The 18,181-nt window shown below is 36.0% G+C and overlaps 3 protein-coding genes across 3 annotated transcripts; 1 reads left to right on the top strand and 2 right to left on the bottom strand.

The window, feature by feature from the left end:
- Nucleotides 1-485: 485 nt before the first annotated feature.
- On the top strand, nt 486-8,895 carry LOC140860787 (acyl-CoA-binding domain-containing protein 6). The gene is made up of 14 exons (XM_073263792.1): nt 486-534; nt 1,224-1,329; nt 2,365-2,442; nt 2,521-2,640; nt 2,734-2,800; nt 2,937-2,998; nt 3,158-3,297; nt 3,375-3,501; nt 4,357-4,471; nt 4,564-4,652; nt 5,726-5,809; nt 7,772-8,092; nt 8,183-8,242; nt 8,406-8,895. The coding sequence occupies exons 2-14, from the start codon at nt 1,234-1,236 to the stop codon at nt 8,568-8,570; spliced, it is 1,524 nt and encodes a 507-aa protein (XP_073119893.1). The 5' UTR covers nt 486-534; nt 1,224-1,233; the 3' UTR covers nt 8,571-8,895.
- Nucleotides 8,896-9,874: 979 nt separating this feature from the next.
- Nucleotides 9,875-12,378, bottom strand: LOC140860958 (probable CoA ligase CCL5). Its single transcript, XM_073263956.1, has 5 exons — nt 10,844-12,378; nt 10,684-10,751; nt 10,406-10,508; nt 10,138-10,224; nt 9,875-10,039 (listed from the first exon to the last, which is right to left on the bottom strand). The coding sequence occupies exons 1-5, from the start codon at nt 12,257-12,259 to the stop codon at nt 9,875-9,877; spliced, it is 1,839 nt and encodes a 612-aa protein (XP_073120057.1). The 5' UTR covers nt 12,260-12,378.
- A 1,077-nt stretch (nt 12,379-13,455) lies between these two features.
- On the bottom strand, nt 13,456-17,808 carry LOC140867320 (monocopper oxidase-like protein SKU5). The gene is made up of 10 exons (XM_073272398.1): nt 17,655-17,808; nt 17,297-17,406; nt 15,989-16,259; nt 15,790-15,901; nt 14,966-15,326; nt 14,384-14,752; nt 14,231-14,309; nt 13,966-14,143; nt 13,616-13,715; nt 13,456-13,498 (listed from the first exon to the last, which is right to left on the bottom strand). Exons 1-10 carry the CDS (start codon nt 17,790-17,792, stop codon nt 13,456-13,458), a joined length of 1,761 nt encoding a protein of 586 aa, XP_073128499.1. The 5' UTR covers nt 17,793-17,808.
- Between the last annotated feature and the right edge of the window lie 373 nt (nt 17,809-18,181).

Consider the following 18,181-nt stretch of genomic DNA (forward strand, 5'->3'; position numbering starts at 1 on the left):
TGTGTTGATTTAAGACAAATTTCTCACGAAATAAAAAAATCCCTCGATAAAATTTATTCTCTATCCATTCAAAAATAAAAATAGATTGCTAAAAAATATTGAAAAAATATTTCACTGTGTTGTGAGTTACATAATAAAATCAATTAAAAAACACACGTTTATAAGTGTATATAACGTGTAGGTTATATATAATAGCAAATGACATGCTAAATTCTTATAAAAACTCAAAAAACATATGACCTTTTCTTTTTAAAAATTATGTTTTAAAACATTGTGTTTTTAAAAATCAGGCAAAATCTGCTAAAAATGTGTTCAGAAAAAGTTAGAAAATATCTGGGACGTATTGAAATTATTATAAGAAGCGAGGATCAATCTGAAATTATTCCCAAATCAGTTAAACGGCCTCGTATCAGTCATTCTGTTTTTACATTTTAGTCGGTGCATTTCCTCATCATTTCTCCGCAGCAGATCGGGCTTTTCTCACCGTCCGATCTCGCGCCATTTGCTCGCGGATCCAATATTCCCAATTTCCCGGTATTTTATTGCGATTTCCATATTCAATTTTGTTGATTTTAATCTTCCAATGTTAATTCAATGAATTTTGTATGTATTTATGTTTTTAATTATAGTATTGATGATCTACTGAGAGAATTTCAGATCAATCTTGAGAATGTGGAGTTGCACTCTTACGTTCTCGATTTCGATTGATCGATTTTTGTGGACTTGGTGGGGACAATCAAGGGAATTGATCACATTATGATGAAAACTTTAGGTTGTGCTGGAAAATGTAATGGAAAAAATCGATTTTTGTTTTGATGCAGTCAAAAATCCTAAACGAAGAAATAAATTGGCTCACTAATTCATATTTCAATTCGATTTCACGAATACTCCGGCAATTGGGATATTTTGAAGTTTTTTTTTTAAAATTATCCCAAGTTATTGCACGCAATGCTATATGTATGGATGGATGCATGCATGCATGCATACATACACTAATGGTTCTGAGTTACATAAAGTTTCTAACTTTCCCTTTTACACGTGAGCCAGGTTGTAGTTGATTCTGATCACGAGGAGACTAAATCTGCTGTAATAAAATCAATAATAATTTTATACACTAATGGTTCTGAGTTACATTCTCCCGAATCTCTCAGAACAAACTTTGTGGTTTGCTAAGAAAAATTTGTTCGTTAGTTATGAAACTGATGAAATTTAGCTAACTGCAGGACTGTTGAGATGGGAACTGATGGCCAAAGTCTGCATTTGGATATAAGCTATGACCAGTGGGTTGCACTCCCTGTATCTGCTGGGAGACCAGCTGCTCGGTACAAGGTATCGTTCATTTAAATAAAGTTTTCTCCCACGATCACTTTCCTTAGCCCCTCTTCTCTCCTCACTTCCGGAGAAGAGATGTCAGAGATTTGTTTCTCCTAGAAGTCTTCCTCTAACTTCGCCCAATCTCGTGTTTATTCTGACCAGGAAAACAAACTCTCATTCTCCTTTATGTTCATATGCCTCATGCTTTCATTTACATTTTCCCATTCTTCCTTATAGCACATATCTAACTCTGGCTAAGGCCTAAGTGCTTGTTTTTTTATTGTAGTACTCCTTCACCTCTCAATCTCCTTGCTTCAGTGGCCATATCTTTGTATTCAATTCTACAATCTATGAAGAATTTCATATCCGAATATGTACCTGGAATAGCTTTCCATACCTCTTTTATAAGGAATAAAACACGTGGAACTTTCCAATTGGTGGCTCCATGGAATTAACAGTCATGCAATTACAAGTGATTTTTGACTTTTACATTGTCAATGTTGGATATTTATTTACAGTTATTTTCTCTTGTGTCGAACAAACACAGTTCCCTCTGCTAGCAATCACGAGCTTCATAGGTTTTGCCCTTTCTAAAACGTTTTGCTCATTCAGTTTTTAAATAGTCGGTTGGAGGGATTTATTCTTCAAATCCATTTACAGTAAGGGTAGCACCAAAGAATTGCCAAAACTAACAGCCCTTGAAGAAGCTGTACTTCTGGTAGTGGTTTTCCCCATCACTACTTCCTGAAGACAGTTATTCTCTGGTACAATGAAAATGATAAGTAAGAAGAGATCATTATAATTTCTTGTATTAATCTGAAGATTCGCCGAAGAGTTTATAGACTATGCCACAACGTAACTGCCTGACAACTCCAAGATACTGGGAGCAGGAAAAAAAAAAAAAGAAGCCCAAAGGCTACCAAAATGATCCCAAAAATCTTTAGCTGCATGATTAGGATAAGATCTGATTTATTAAAAAATTGATTTAAGTAAATTGAATAAACAAATCTAATAAACTCCTACATTTTTGTTTGTTTGTTTGCGTCTCAGCATGCAGCAATAGTTGTAGAAGAAAAGTTATACATTGTGGGTGGAAGCCGCAATGGTAGATATCTATCTGATTTCCAGGTACTTTTGATTCCACCTTAACGTTACTCATGATTTTTTTTAAATCCTTATGGTTTTCACTCTCCCTTTTGGATTTAGGTTTTGGATCTGAAAAATTTGATTTGGTCCACCGTAAAACTAAAGACGGAAGCCAGTGATGTGAAAAATAAAGATGGTGCCTTGTTGGAAGCTTTTCCAGCAATTTCTGGTCACAGTTTGGTAAGATACAACTACCAAATTCCTCGAGTTTCTTCATTGTAATTTGATTAGGTTTTCACTCCGTTGTTGTATACCCAATTATTTATCTTACAGATAAATTGGGAGAAAAAACTTTTTCTTTTGGCTGGTCTCTCAAAGAATGTTGCTGATACGGTGACAGGTTCGTTAGCTCTGGGAACAACTTAGTTTGGCAGAAATTTATTCAGTTGGATCGATTGTCATCTTTCTGATAGATCTATATTTATTTTGGTACTGAACCTCGATTCTTACTGTCTCTGATTTTGTTTCTCACGCAGTACGATTTATTAACCTTGAATTGTATAACTGCGGCTTTGTTGAGACCTCTGGAAATGTTCCGGTAATCAACTGACAGTTTGACTCATCTTTTTCTTTCGACAATTCTATCTTCATTTATTTAGTTTCATTCCTGTGAATTTTCCAGATCTCGGAAACAACAGGCTCTTGGATAAAAAAATTCTCGTCATATGTATTTATTGTTCTTGTTGTATTTCTATAGGTAGCTCGCAGCGGGCAATCTGTTACTGTGTTTGGTTCTAAAGTTATCATGTTTGGTGGAGAAGATAGGAATAGACGACTTCTGAATGATGTTCACGTTCTTGATTTGGAGACAATGACGTGGAGTTCTGTTGAGACTACGTATGTTTCTCCCAGAGTTTATGGTCTGTTAGTGCATTTCAAGTATGATATCTTACCAGTTTGTGTTACATTGATAGGCAGACACCTCCAACCCCCAGATTTGATCACACTGCTGCATTGCATGCTGAACGATACCTTTTAATTTATGGTGGATGCTCTCATTCCGTCTTTTTCAATGACCTCCATGTCCTAGATTTGGAAACAGTAAGCTTTCTCTCTTGTAGATATCTTTTTATTCCTTTTAGCATATCAATATGTGTTATGCTTATGATGGAATTGAAGTTCGTTTGAGCTTTACAGCTGGTGTTTCTCATGCTTCATTGCAGAAGATTGCGTTGAGTCAAATAAATTGCATATTTAAATTGACTCCAAGCCAAGACGGCTGGAAATTGGGTCTTTTCTGTTATGCTTTTCTATAAAAATTAACTATTTTAACAATCGACCCTGATGTATATTTGGTCAACATTAGATAAAAAATTAATATTTGAGAGATATGCTTTCAGCATCTTTTTGTCGAGGGTTTGTTTTACCAACCATGTGCGTTTGTCATCATCATTAACATTTACCCATGATGGTGCATATTCTTGTGTTCACAAGTTGAAGGATCTCAATTATTGCAGGATCTTCTTATGCATTTTCTTTATTTGGCTTGGAGTTCTAGTTAGTTCATTAATGAATGGTCCTCTCTAGCTATAGCAGAAGCACAAGAAATTTATTATTGTATATATTTAATCACTGAGCAGCTGTGTCGTGTATTGTAGCTTTTAAGCCTTGTCTGTCCCGTTTTGCTATTTTTCTTTACAGGACAGTTTTCTTGGATTAATATTAATTGGCATCACGAAATATTGTGATTCCTGCTTTTCAAAGATGGATGAGGACCCTTTTGTGGACAATGAGAAATGAAATTGAGGACATTTATTACCAAAACGAAGTTTTCTCTCGAATTGTATTTTTTACACAATTCTCTTTTCATTGATTATCCGCTTCGATAATCTAATTGGTCGAAAGCATAGCTTAATGTCTTATTGGCTCGATCATTCATAGGATTTTCTTGTGCAGATGGAATGGTCCCGACCACAAATGCAAGGTGATGTGGTGTCTGCTAGGGCAGGTCATGCTGGTGTTGCAGTAAATGGAAACTGGTATATTGTTGGTGGTGGAGATAATAGAAGTGGTGAGTGAGAAGGACCCAGTAATTAACACCGTTATTTGTATTGAACATTTACTCAACTTGTTTTTGTAATATGAGATTAAATTCTGTTGCAGGAGCCTCGGAAACTCTTGTGATAAATATGTCTAAGCTTGTTGTATCAGTGCTGACTAGTGTAAAAGGAAGAGATCCCCTAGCTAGTGAGGTTACTATGCTTCCTCATTTTCTCATACCATATCATTTTGTTTTGAGCTAGAAACTGATTTTTGTGAGGGGTATAGATATATGCTAACAATAGGTCAGGCTTTTATTCTATTTAAATGGGTATTTTATTTCGTCACCTCCTGCATCCTGAAGAAACTTGAGTTTAAGACCTAGATGTTTTGTCTTACAGAATTATTGAGCTATAGAGCCACATTTTTTGGGTGTCTCTAGTGAGGAGGGTTTTCTTCTTTTCTAATAGTCCTGAACTTGCTTTGGCTTTGAGGCATGCAAATTTGCTGATTTACACTTGCACTTAAGTGTTAGTTTTCTAGAACTCATAATAGAAATTACTTATGAAACCATCATTAGATAATTTATGAGTATTAAATAAACGTCATCATTTTTACTTCCAATGAAATTGGTCCTGTTAGGAATTGGAATTTTTATGCATATTTTGGTGATGGTTGGTTTAGGACCTTGTGGTAACTTATCTATTTAGATTAGGCTAAGACCTTGAGTTTTTTTTTTCCTTTGGTTGGTTAATCTCTTTGTAAACAAATCCTGTGTTATGGTCAGTGAAATAATGTAAAGCATGATGTAGCTCTAATTGAAAATTTATTTTAAAAGTTGTGAAGCTAGGAAAGGATACCACGCTTCCTTTTAATAATGTAGCTTAAAGACATTAGATTTTGCTATACAACTGATGTCAATTGTTCCATTGCGAGCTTCCTCTTTTAACTACAATTATTTTAATTTAAGCATCTAAATATACCAGCAAAGCACATGCACGATGATGATTATGAAAATATATAGGTGGTGAGAATTTACAAACAACTTAATAAACTAATTACAACTAACTTTAATATATCTTTGTCATTAATATATAACGTGCATGCATTTGTCATCAATATATCACGTGCATGCATTTTCCTCTGTACAGCGATTTAGAGAAAGTGATAAGAGTCATAGGTTTTAATTGTCATATGCATGCATTTCTTCCTGATCATCACGATGTTATTAATTGTGTTTCACATATTTTTTGGCTCAAAAGAGTGAGATTATGCTGTTTAACAGGGAATCAGCATTTCCTCGGCATCATTAAGTGGCGAGGATTTCTTAGTAACATTTGGTGGCTACAATGGGAAGTACCACAATGAGGTATCATTTATGTCATGCTTATGGTTATATCATAATTCTTATCAGAAAAGGATGGCAGTGAATTGCCAATGATTAATAAGTGAAAGATTTGTTTATAGAACACAAGAAGATATTTTAGTTTTGTTCGAATTGAACCATTTTTATTTGAGTTTTGGATTTGGAATGACTCCGATAATTGAATATCTGAAATGACATGCAGTTAAAACTACCAAAATAAATTCAGCGGATTTGCTCGAAGGATTTGAACTCTAAATTCACCTAACGCTGATGTGCGATCGCTCCCTTAAAGTAATTGCCTCTTATGGGGCATGTTGATGTTACTATGGATGATTCTAGAAAGGATACATCTTAATAATGTTGTAGGATGCATGCCATTCATGAGTCATGACTTGAAATTCTTGTGTGTACAAAAGGGGAATACCTCCAGCATGAATATAATGCACTTTTACTTGATGGTCTGCCAGCTTTAATCTGGTGATATTTTTGGATTCTTTGCATGAGTTCCTTTTTTGCGCTTTTGGCTGAAATTTGGCTCATTTTTCGTAAGTCGTTTCAAATATTGACATCAACACATATAATATCTCACTGATTTTATGTGCATTAATTAAGATCTCTGAATGCATTTAGAAGCTGAAGAGATAAAAATAAAGTGTATTTGAGACGTTCCCTTTTCTTTTCAACTGATAAAGGGTTTGCAATTTTACAAATTTTCAGACGACGGATCAATTATTTGTTGGTTCTTTGAATTTTTATGAAATCAGAATTTGCCAACAGTAAATGGAAGTTTATCATTACATGTTCTTTGGGTGGGGGGCAATGTGAGGTTGATAGGATAAATATTGACATGCCTGCAAATAATACATGTAATGTTTTATGGAAGTGAAGAGGCGTTTTTTGGTTTGAACTTGTCAGATTCATTGAGATGCTGTTTGTCCATGAAGTCGATCGAAGCATATTTCACTTTTTTATGTTGTCACCCTAAAGCATTTCAAAAAAATGACGAGGAGTCTTTTCGCGGGGAAATGTGGAATTCATTGATAGTGCACACTTGAGTAGAGATTTCACTAGTCTTCCACCATTTTCAAATGATCTTTTCCCTCTTTTTATCTGCTGTAATATCTATTTGTTTATATATTCTTAGAAAAAGGGGCAAAATTTATTGGAATCATTCAGATATAGTCACAAGTCATTGTCTATTTGTAAATACTGATTCTGCTGGTATAACAACCATTTACCAGCTCTGAACCATTGGCAAATTTATATCCAGTAATTGATTCCATATTCGAACTTTGTAATGTTAAACATACCTATATATGGTTAATGCATTTTTATTTGGTTTAGTTACTTTCACGTACGCTATGCTCTTTAATTTTCATAGTTGTTAGATCTGCATATGACCATTGCTTTTAAAACGTATGACTTTCATCATTTAACTTCTCCTCTCTCTCTCTCTCTGTTTTTTTTTTCTTTTTTACGAAAACTGCTTGTTTTGAAATCATTATTTGGTGAAATGATTCTTTTTTTTTTTTTACATCTTCTTGAAACCAACAACCTAATCTTATTTTTTCTTGTACAAGATAGCAGATGCTTTATTGGTTCATATTTGAACGTAGAAGTTGTAATGGCTTGCCTGCATTGAACGTTAAAAAAAATCTATAATGCAATACGATGACCTAGCAAAACAGAAATATATCAGTAAATATGATTTGGTTCAGTCAAAGATTTCCTTGGTTCAAGCACAATTCCTTCTGTACTGTTTTGATCGAGCTCCAGCTTCAATTTTTAGTTCCTGCTAATATTGTCTTTATTTTGGTGTATACTCTCTGATTACCTTCATCTAACTTTTATTATTATTTCTTTTTTAAATAATATTGAATATCATGTATATTTCTCTCACATCCACGTTCTTTTAGATTTAGGTAAAACCTTAAACCCATCACAATATGGTTTCTGCATATTTAGGTATTTGTCATGAGGCCCAAACCAAGGGATGCTTTACAGGCCAAGATATTGCAATCACCAGCTGCTGCTGCAGCGGCAGCTTCTGTTACTGCTGCATATGCCTTAGCAAAAGCCGAGTTATTAGATTTAACTGAAAGAGAAGATTCAAATGACAGGGACATCCCAGTTGACACCTCTCAGAAGGATCTTTCAGTTGAAATTAATATAATTAGGGAAGAAAAAAAGAAATTGGAGTCATCGATGATGGACGTTAACACAGAGAACTCTGCTCTGAAAGCTAGGATTGAAGAAACAAGTGGATATTATGCTGAGCTGTCCAAGGTTGGTTGACGTAATATATTGTTGGTAGCTTCGTGATACCATCAGTCATGAGTAGTTACAAATCTTATTATCCTCATGCACTGGTTGCAGGAGTTGCAGTCATTGAAAGGACAACTTGTAGCTGAGAGATCAAGATGCGCCAAACTCGAGGTCTTGCCCTTTTTTCCACTTTCTCTACTTCTTCCATTTATATTTCTTTATTTCTTCCTTCCAGACTCGTGTTGGGCTGGGTTTTTACTGAGAAGTTGCAAATGCAGTATTATACAATGCCTAGCCGTTGTTTGATGTATCCCTCTATTTTTTCCTTTATCAGGCACAAATAGGAGAACTACAGAAGATGCTTCAGTCAATGCCATCATTAGAAGAAGAGGTTCAGAAACTGAGGACAGAGAAGTCTGTAATTGAACGTGATATGGAACTTGCTGCATCTGTCCAGAGGCAGAGATCTAGTGGTGTTTGGAGGTGGGTTGCTGGATAAACATATTTCCTGGAATCACCGAGGTTGCCAAGGTTAGCAGCCAGCTTTCTCTCCAAGAGACTGAATATATTGCGTCAGTTGGGCTGCGTCGGCGGCCATTACATGTACTTGGGTCAATATACTGCCTAGAGTGAATTTTGAAGTCAGTTATGCTGTTGTATCATCTTGAGTGTTTCGAGATACATAAAGACAGTTCTTTTCTATTTTTCTTCTTCACCTCATTGTTTTATTAATCTTCTTTCTTTTTTTAATTATATATTTTGATGAGTCTATTCTTTTTCATTTCATGTAAACCGAAATATAAACAAATAAGTCTAAATGTTCATATTTGTTTCTTTTGTATTATTATGAGATCATTGACAATTTTCAAGAACCTATTGTTTGTTCAAGTAAGGTTCTCTAATTACTTTCGGTACTTCAATGGTAAAATAATTGTCCCACATTCTTAGCTTTTTGGCTTACTTGGAAGTTTCTTGTGCTGTTTTTGAAGCTCTTGAGTTGTGCTTTTGCATACACTTGCAAAAGTTTTATGATGTTCCAGAACAGTTGCCCTAGGTGCCCATTGTTGAAATTTTGAATACCCGAAAAATAAAATGATGTTTTGAGGTAAGAAAATGTTTTCCGAAATCCGGTTTAGCCACTTAATTAATTCCCTGGACTTTCGTTAAGTACAGCAAGTTGCGAAAAATATTTACACTTTCGGATGAAGAGTTGTTCTCTATTCCTATGCTAATGTGATTTCTTTTGTGCTTGTTTGGGTTGTGGTGTAGTTGAACCTTATAATTTGACAATATTACAATGGCATGTTGGTTTCCCCTCACATGGTATTTTTTGTTGGTGATTAAAAGATATGATCATGTTTACTTGTATGGATAGTGTTTGGGTCGAATTGAAAGGACAACTAGGTACTACTGATGTTAATATTAAAATTTTGTGTTGCATTCGTGCTGTCTTGGAGCTTTGGTTATGAATGCTATGGTTTTGAGAGTGGCTGGCAATGGATCCAACCAGGATTTGTTCCCAGTTTCGTGTGTTTGTTTTGTTGGACAATCTTTTGGGAAGAGAGTTTGAGTTGTTATGGTGACATTTGCTCTTGTGTTGAAGCCTGAAGGTGTGAAGATTTAGTTGAACTGAAAATACCGATTGTATTTGCTAGTGTGAAGGTCAATTCCTACGTGGAGCTGTTGGGGATAGATTTATTTGGCGATCCGAGATATTAGCCTCTTCGGGGATTCAATGATGTGTAAGGAGGAGGTAACACATTCAGTTTGTGGATATGTTTGGGTATGAAAGGACAGCATAAATCAGGATTCTGTTAAAAGCTTAAAGTAGGCACATGTATTAGTCACTTGTTGGGAAAGTAATGGTAGACAAAACACAGCAATTCTGCTTCTGTGCATCTGATTTTTTACATCCTTGGCTTCAAATGCTTCTATTTGTTGCTTACCCAGTGGCATAGCCAATTCCGTCTTTTTTGACCACATAATAGGTAGAAATAGGGGCGTAAAGTAAGAATTGACGACATTTATCATAATTTGGAGACCGCATGCTGTTTGCTTAGTAATACCAATTGCCTCCGTAATATTTTACCCGCTGCAGACCTTGGTATGGCATTGACAAAGCTCACTCTCCTGATTTTCTTGTATGGTGCTACCTGGAAAGTTTGCTTATTAGCTTTTTGGTAAACAAGTAATACCTGGTTAGTAATATTTTCTTGTATGGTGCTACCTGGAAAGTTTGCTTATTAGCTTTTTGGTAAACAAGTAATAACTGGTTAGTCATATTTTCTTGTATGGTGCTACCTGAAACAATTGGTAGGGATATCATTTACATACCTGATTAGCGACAAATTGGATGACCTGATCTTCTGTGAGCTCCACTCCGGCTGCTCTCACTGTGTATGCCACAGGAATTTGCCCCGCTTCTTCGTCCTCAAGTCTGCAGCATTTTGCTTACACGTCAAAACATAATAGTTCCACACACAAGTTTGGAATCAATATCATGTTTTTGTTTTGTGCACATGCTTTGTATGCATGCATTTGTGTGTGCTTTGCACGTGTTTCTGTTTGTTGATGGTGGGACTGAAGTAAGAAGACAGGGAAAGGCAACAAACGGTACGACGGCCGCATCAGCTATATCGGGATGAGCTGTTAGTATTGCCTCCAACTCTGCAGGAGCCACCTGCATTTTGAATAATGCAAGGAAAAGTCAGCTACAAGATCCTTTCCTCGAACTACGAACTTTAGAGGCCAAAATTCTTTTATGTGTGATACCTGGTATCCGTTGTGCTTTATCAGTTCTTTCATCCGGTCAACTATGTAAATGTACCCCTCCTCATCAAAGTAGCAAAGGTCACCAGTTTTAAGCCACCTGTCTGAATCAAGCGTTGCAGCAGTTGCCTCCTCATTTCCCAAGTACTCTTTCATCACAGTTGGACTCTTCAGCCACAGTTCTCCCTCCCTATTGGGTGGCAAAGCAAATCCAGTCTCTAAATCGACCACCTTAGCACTAAAGCATGGAGCCAACCTAGCCGATGAAGCTGGACGAGTCTTCGCTTCTCCATGAGACTCGAAGAAAGTACCAGCACCGCAACTCTCTGTCAACCCATAGCCTGGCCTCAGCTCAACCCACGGAAACTTCTCTCGGAATCTCTCAGTCACCTCTCTGCTCAATGGTGCTGCTCCTGAGCCCACTCGTCTCAAAGACGACAAATCATATCCTCCCCCATCATACTTCACCAGCCCTAGTATCACTGGAGGAACTGCAGGTATGTTACTCACCTTATGGTTTTGAATAGCTTCAAGCATTCCTTGAAAATCATATCTTTGCATTACCACAGTGGTAATACCCGAACAAAGTAATCCTAGCCCAAAAAATGCTAGACCGTAGATATGAAACATGGGTAGGAAGCACAGGAACACATCATCTTGTGCCTTTGATACGTCCACCGACCATTTAAGCAGTGTCACGACGGATATAAAGTTAGAATGGGTTAGTACAACGCCTTTACTAGTTCCCGTAGTCCCAGAAGAATAAAGTATTGCCGCTGTATCTGTTTGAATCGGCTTCTCTTCTGGAATTTCCATTGGTTCACATTTCTCGATCAACTCTTCCACTGAAAGTTGGTCATTTTCTTTACTTCGCGACGTGAGGAGAGTAGGCACTCCAGTGGGACGTAACTTTCTAATCTCTTCCGGTGCAGAAATTGCAAGTTTAGCACCGGAATCATGTACCTGCTTCGCTATTTCTGTCGAAGTATTGAGCGGATTAGCAGTTGTTATCACCGCTCCAATGGAAAGTACAGCAAGACAAATTGTCGGATACATGAGGGAATTTGGTGATAAGATGAACACCACGTCACCCTTCCTTACCCCGAGTCCATGATACAATCCAGCAGCAAGTACAGTAATTGCTCGGTGGAGTTGAGTGTAGGTGACCCTTATGTTAGTTGAGGAGTCGATGAGAGCCACTCGGGTCTCAGCTTGATCAGGTGTTGGGAACTGTGATAGAACATATGTGGCCGTGTCAAGGTTAGGCTGAGTAGGAATCTGCTGTTGCTCACTTAGGCTAACAAGGGAATGGTATATCCCTGTTTGGGGTTCGTAGCCGCTTCTTCTGTCTACTGGTACTGTATTCGTCACAGATTCTTCCTCAATGATCGCCATCGCCATCCACCTTTCTTCACCCATGTTTCGGGTATATATTCGACGGTTTCTGTTCTATGTTTTGATCCAAACTTGTGCTGGTTTGTCCTAGTAGTTAACACCAGAGTTTTGAAGAGTTGTTGCCGGCTGGCGATTTAGTAGATGGAATCAAATTTACATATATTCCTTAGAATTTTGTGTTCCGACAAACAATGGATCAGTTTGTGTTTGGATTTTCTTGCAAGTTTCACGTCTAATGGCCGACTAAGGAATTGTAAAATGCTAATGTGCATTGGACAATAATATTATTTGTTTATTACAAGTGAGCCTAAAGTTGCTTAGCTTGACCAATTAATCATCCACCTGGTGGAATCTATAAAAAAAAAATTTAATAGATTTATAGTGGAAACATACTTTTGTAACATGTAAAGTTACAATATATATGTTTCGTTCAAGTAGTTAAGTGACGTGATTTCAATAAATTTATCTGTCAAAAATAAAATATACTAAATTCTTTGTGATGCATGTAACTACAAGGTAATCTACACTAAAAATCCTCGCCTTTCCATCTTCACATTCTTCGTTCATTATAAGTTCCACTCATCTGAAGATCACATGATGTGATCGGGTCGATGCTATATTTTAGAGCATTGTCCAAACGATACATATATCCAAGTGCACACGAACATCTCGGGTTAAAAAATAATGGATCCTTAGATCTAGCAAATAGACAAACATCGAAATTTTCCATATGATACATCGGGTACGTCAATGGTGCAATGGATTGTAATTTTTCAATTCCTTATTTTTTAGAAGCAAGATAACATATAGATAGAGCGGTAAAAGAAGGCATATATAAAGGGATACATTTTTTTTCTTTTTTATATTATTTATCATTACTAAATTTGATGTTCAGTACTGTACGATAGACCACTGACGACTATATATCAAATAAAAAGTATATTCAATCCTATGCTAAGAACATTAGCCTAAGTGTTCATCAAATGGAGTAACATGAGACACGTTTGATTTTTCATGTAAGCAATCACATGAAAAATCAGACGTGACCCATTGTACGTCATTGTATTAGATGAACCCTCGGGCTAAATGATTGAACCAACGTCCAAAAAAAAATATCAATCTCTGTATTTTCAAAAATTAACACTTTAACTACAAAAAAGTATTTTTTAATATATATATATTAACGAGCCACTTTTTGATCAAGAGCTTGGACTCCCACTTCATAGCATTATTGCAAGGGCGGAGCTTATCACTATATAAAACCTGGAAAAAAAAAAAAGAAAACCAACATAGTAAAATATTTTGAAACCCATAATCAGTCAAGATTTTATTATAAAACATCAATGATACTAAAAATAATCGAATGCAAGTTATGCATACCACGACTTGGAAAGAGACGTGACACCACTGGATGCTGGCGGTGGCGGTGACGGCGGTGGAGTTACAGTTGGAGGTGGTGATGGAGGAGCCTCGACTAATCCTGTTTACCATGTTCAAGCTTATAATATTTAATTGTATGTATAATTTTGTAAAATTTACCATCCAAATTATAATCTTGTCTATATCAGTAAGACGAGTTCACTCGACCCTATTTACAATGAAAGTAATACTTCTTTAACATAAAAAGTTTTCTTTTAATGATAGGATCGAATAAAACATCCGTTTCACAAAATTGAACTGATTGTCGAATAATATTTTGTGTATAAATATTAATTAAAGTATATACATACCACAATACAAGAGATTTTGAGGGGGTGTTCTCTCTTTGGCAGGATTTGGATCAGCATCATAAACCCTAATGTAGAGTTCTTGGCCTAAGTACCATTGCTTCAGAACTTGTGACCTCAGATTCCACATCCCTGGATTGTCCAAATATACATACACAGCACTCCACCCTCTTGGATACACCTGCAGACACATAAATTATTTTCATGCATGCAACACGTAAAATCGTCTTGTCGAATTGTTATATCATTAGGGTTCGCGAATACTTACCTGAATGGTTGAACGGAAAACCGGATCATAAAGATTGTACGTCGATCGGGCCTCGGGTGTCCACGTTCCTTCGCCAAACCTATTAAAGAAACATTCATTATAAAATATATATGGTATAAACTTGTAGCTCGTCTAATACTAAAATTTACTTACCCAACCACGAAGAACCCGAAGCCATCCAAATGCCAAGAGTCAACTGTGTCAAGATCATTGTTGAACACAATCTCCAGCCATCCCTTATGAATTCCTGACACCACAAATGTGCCGTTAACGGCGGAGCTTAGGCTTGAGTGTACGGGAAACGCGTTGAGATTGTATACACCGGAACCGTTGATGAATTGGTCAGCCAACTTCAAAGGCGTCGAGGGAGCGGTGTAGGAGACATTATTCACAGTGTAACGAGGGATTCCATCGATTTGTGCCGATGATCCTTGGAAAACAAATGTTTGTGTTAGTGTTACATTTGACACATTGAATGATCCTTGAGGGTTAGGTCTCGCTGCTCCCGCGGTCAAATTCCACCTGAAATTAATAGATTATTAGGTTTTATAATCAAGTTGAACACATTAATATATAATTCTAAATTTTAGAATTTTTAGTTTCACCCCGGCAAAGATTCTTGAAAGTCCAGTGGCTCGAGGTCTTGAGCTTGTTTTTTGATAATCTTATAAAGAAAATTGTTTATATGTACATGCATGGCTACAAAAACAGTTACAAGTTGCTGTTGAAATTTACCTGATAGATCTAGCTTGGTCGATGGAGAAATGGATATCATTTGGATCGGGACCGACCGGGAGAGGCCCGTCAGCCGTAATAGTCGAGTTTTCATAGTGCAAGATTCCAACGGCGGCAAGAGGGCTCTCCGAAGAGTTACCGACCCATTTTGGACTTGCAACAATGTAGTAGTCGGCGTCATTCTGGTCCGCCGTGACGAGCACCGAGTACGACTGGCCGACGTGCACGTCCAGCGAATCCAGCACGGTCTGAACGGTGTACGATCCCTCGGTTTCCACCAGTGTCATCGTGTGGTTTTGGATCCTAAAGTTGACGCTCCAAGCATTGCCTATGTTTGAGATCCTAAACCTATATGTTTTTCCTGCAATTGCAAAAATAAAAAAAATGAAAAAAAAAAAATCAAAGGGCTGGTGAAAATAACATGCAATATCTCTTCCCAAATTTGAGACTTTGATACGTACCACCATGGATAGTATAAAAAAAAAAGAGTAAATCGCAAATTTGATCATGTATGTTTGTCAATTTACGATTTTGGTCCTCAATCTTTTCATATTTCAGTTTTAGTCCTGCATATTCTGATTTTTGGCAATTTCGATTCGGTCTTTTTTATTCGAAAATGCTTACGTGGCACTGTACACGTCAGCTCCACATCAGCACTGAATTGGTGTCACGTCAGCGCCACGTCGAAAAAGGACTAAGATTGCCAAAAAAATAAAGATAATGGACTAAAAATGAAATCTGAAATATAAAGGACTAAAATCGCAAATTGTCAAACATATAGGACAAAAAAAACAATTTTTCCAAAAAAAATTATACATACTTACCTTTAGAAACATTGAAAGATTCATAAGAAGTTGTGAGTGGGCCGAAGAAGGGGCGTTTGCCGTTCATAAGAATCCAATTGGGCATTTGATTTGCCACCGAGTTCCTAACATCCTGTATTACAAGATATTCAAATTGCATTTAATTAATTTACGTAAGGAACTAATGGTACTGTCTCATGCATGCATATTAATTACGTACCTTGAAACTTTGCTGATACCAGTCACCAACAAGAAGATCAAACTCGGCCTCCGGCTTGGGGAACGGCACGGCGATTACGATGCGATTATTGACTCGAATGGGGCCGAAGCCGCCTCCGGCTTTGTGGAAGTTAATAGAAGGGAAGTAGGAGTAAGTGCCGATTTGATCCTTCATTTGGAAAAGGTAAGTCCAATTTTTGGATGGCTGGATTGGGCAATTTGTACCAGACACTCCATCTTGCCAAGAGTTTAACCTTTGTTGAATGCCATTCCTACACCACAATATATATTATTTGTATTTTGTATTAATGTCCCCAAAAAAAAAAGATTATAGTAATGTCAAGTGTATTTAAATATATATAGAGAACTTATAGTGATCTAAGTAATTAATTAATCATGATTTGTGTAGTTGAGTTTTAATTTACTTGATCAATATCTTTGTTTTGGGGTAAAAATAGGCCATTTTGGTGTCTTTGGTATAAAATATTTTATTCACTTTCAAAAAAGTTTGAATTTATAAAAGTATTTATTTATCTTTATCTATCAAACTATCGATATCATTAAATTTTTAAATATCATTCTTAATACAAAAAAATACATACAAGATCAATTATGGTCATTTCAATTATGTAAACACGCATGCATGGGACTCTAGCAGAAATAAAGATTTTTTTATTAAAAAAAAAAACGAGCTAGAGAAAATGAAGACTTTTGGTGTATTACAGATAATGGTATATATATATATATATGAAAAAAGATAATGGTATATAGATAAAGACGAATTTGTAAATACATTTTATCAAACACATTATTTTACGGTACAATGACTTATACCGTACGTCATACAAATATTCGCTGCGTGCCTATCAAACACTCGTGTATCAAACCCAAATTATCGAAATGAAAACAATATTATATTTTCCAATAATATTTTAAATCGTGTCTAGTATAATTTTTGAGTATATTTTTTGGAACAAGTCAGTAGGGTTTTTGTATGGGAGACGTCAGAGGAAAACGGTCTCATGGAAGTTTTGTTGTCAATATTTTTGCGAACAATTCACGATTGGAAACCTCAAAATCTGAATTGATACTCGGAAATAAAAATATTTGAACAAAAAATTAAAGTATTCAATATACATAATTTTATATTATTTTTGTAACATGGCAAAAGACAATCATGTGTGTATCTTCGTAAGATGTTCGCGGAAATACCTAAAAATATTTAATGCAAACCACGTATAATGTTCATGAAATACCAAAATAGTCCTCTAGAATATATACAAAGACATACACATACATACATACATACCATGTCATGAGGAGCGGCTCATCCATGTCATTGTAGACATTGACATGAATATAGTCATTGGTCGTAGTATTGAGAAGTGGCCCAGGAAACATGCCGTTGATGGTGATAACCTTATTAATAACCAAAAAAAGGAAAAAAAAATATATAAATTAACATGAATAAATTAATTAACTAATTAATTTTGGGCGATAAAATACTCAACTAATTAATATAAGTAGATTTTCAATCATCTTAATTAACATACTTTATAACTTAATTCGTTTGTGGTGTATTTTTATCAAATTTTGTAGACGAGAAATAATTGTCTTAAAAGTTGATATAATTTTTTATGAAGTATCAGAGCTTAGATTATACATACCGGTTGATCAAGGGATACTGGCTTAATCGTGTCGTCTATGGCCACATGCCATTCGAGGAAAATATCTGCTCCTTTCGCAACCGTGCATAAAGCCACGACGAAAATCGGCCACCACGCCCCGTGGCAGAGCGCCGCCATCCCACGGCGGTGGTTGGTCCTTACCATCACGTAGAACAAAATATATATGTCGTTTGGTGTTGTGTAGAATAGTTGAAGTGCTCTGTTTTAAAAGAAAAGTAAAACAACGATGATAACAAGAAGAAAAGAGTATAAAGCAAAAAAAAACCCAAATTAGTTGTCTCATGCTATACAAATGGGTTAAATAGGCGAAATTTTCAGAGGACGGAGAAAAGATTAAGACGAAAGAATTACTATTTTTTTGGATTCTAATTATAAAATTTTATCATTTGTTGTCTCATATCATGCTTGCAGAATTTCATAATTAATTAATTAACAAGGCCCTTATCATGGTGATATAGATATAAATATTTTACATTTATCATCTCAAAATTATTTGAAATCTTTAT

This window comes from Henckelia pumila, chromosome 4, assembly GCF_033568475.1.
Source record: "Henckelia pumila isolate YLH828 chromosome 4, ASM3356847v2, whole genome shotgun sequence".
Taxonomy (NCBI): Eukaryota; Viridiplantae; Streptophyta; class Magnoliopsida; order Lamiales; family Gesneriaceae; genus Henckelia; species Henckelia pumila.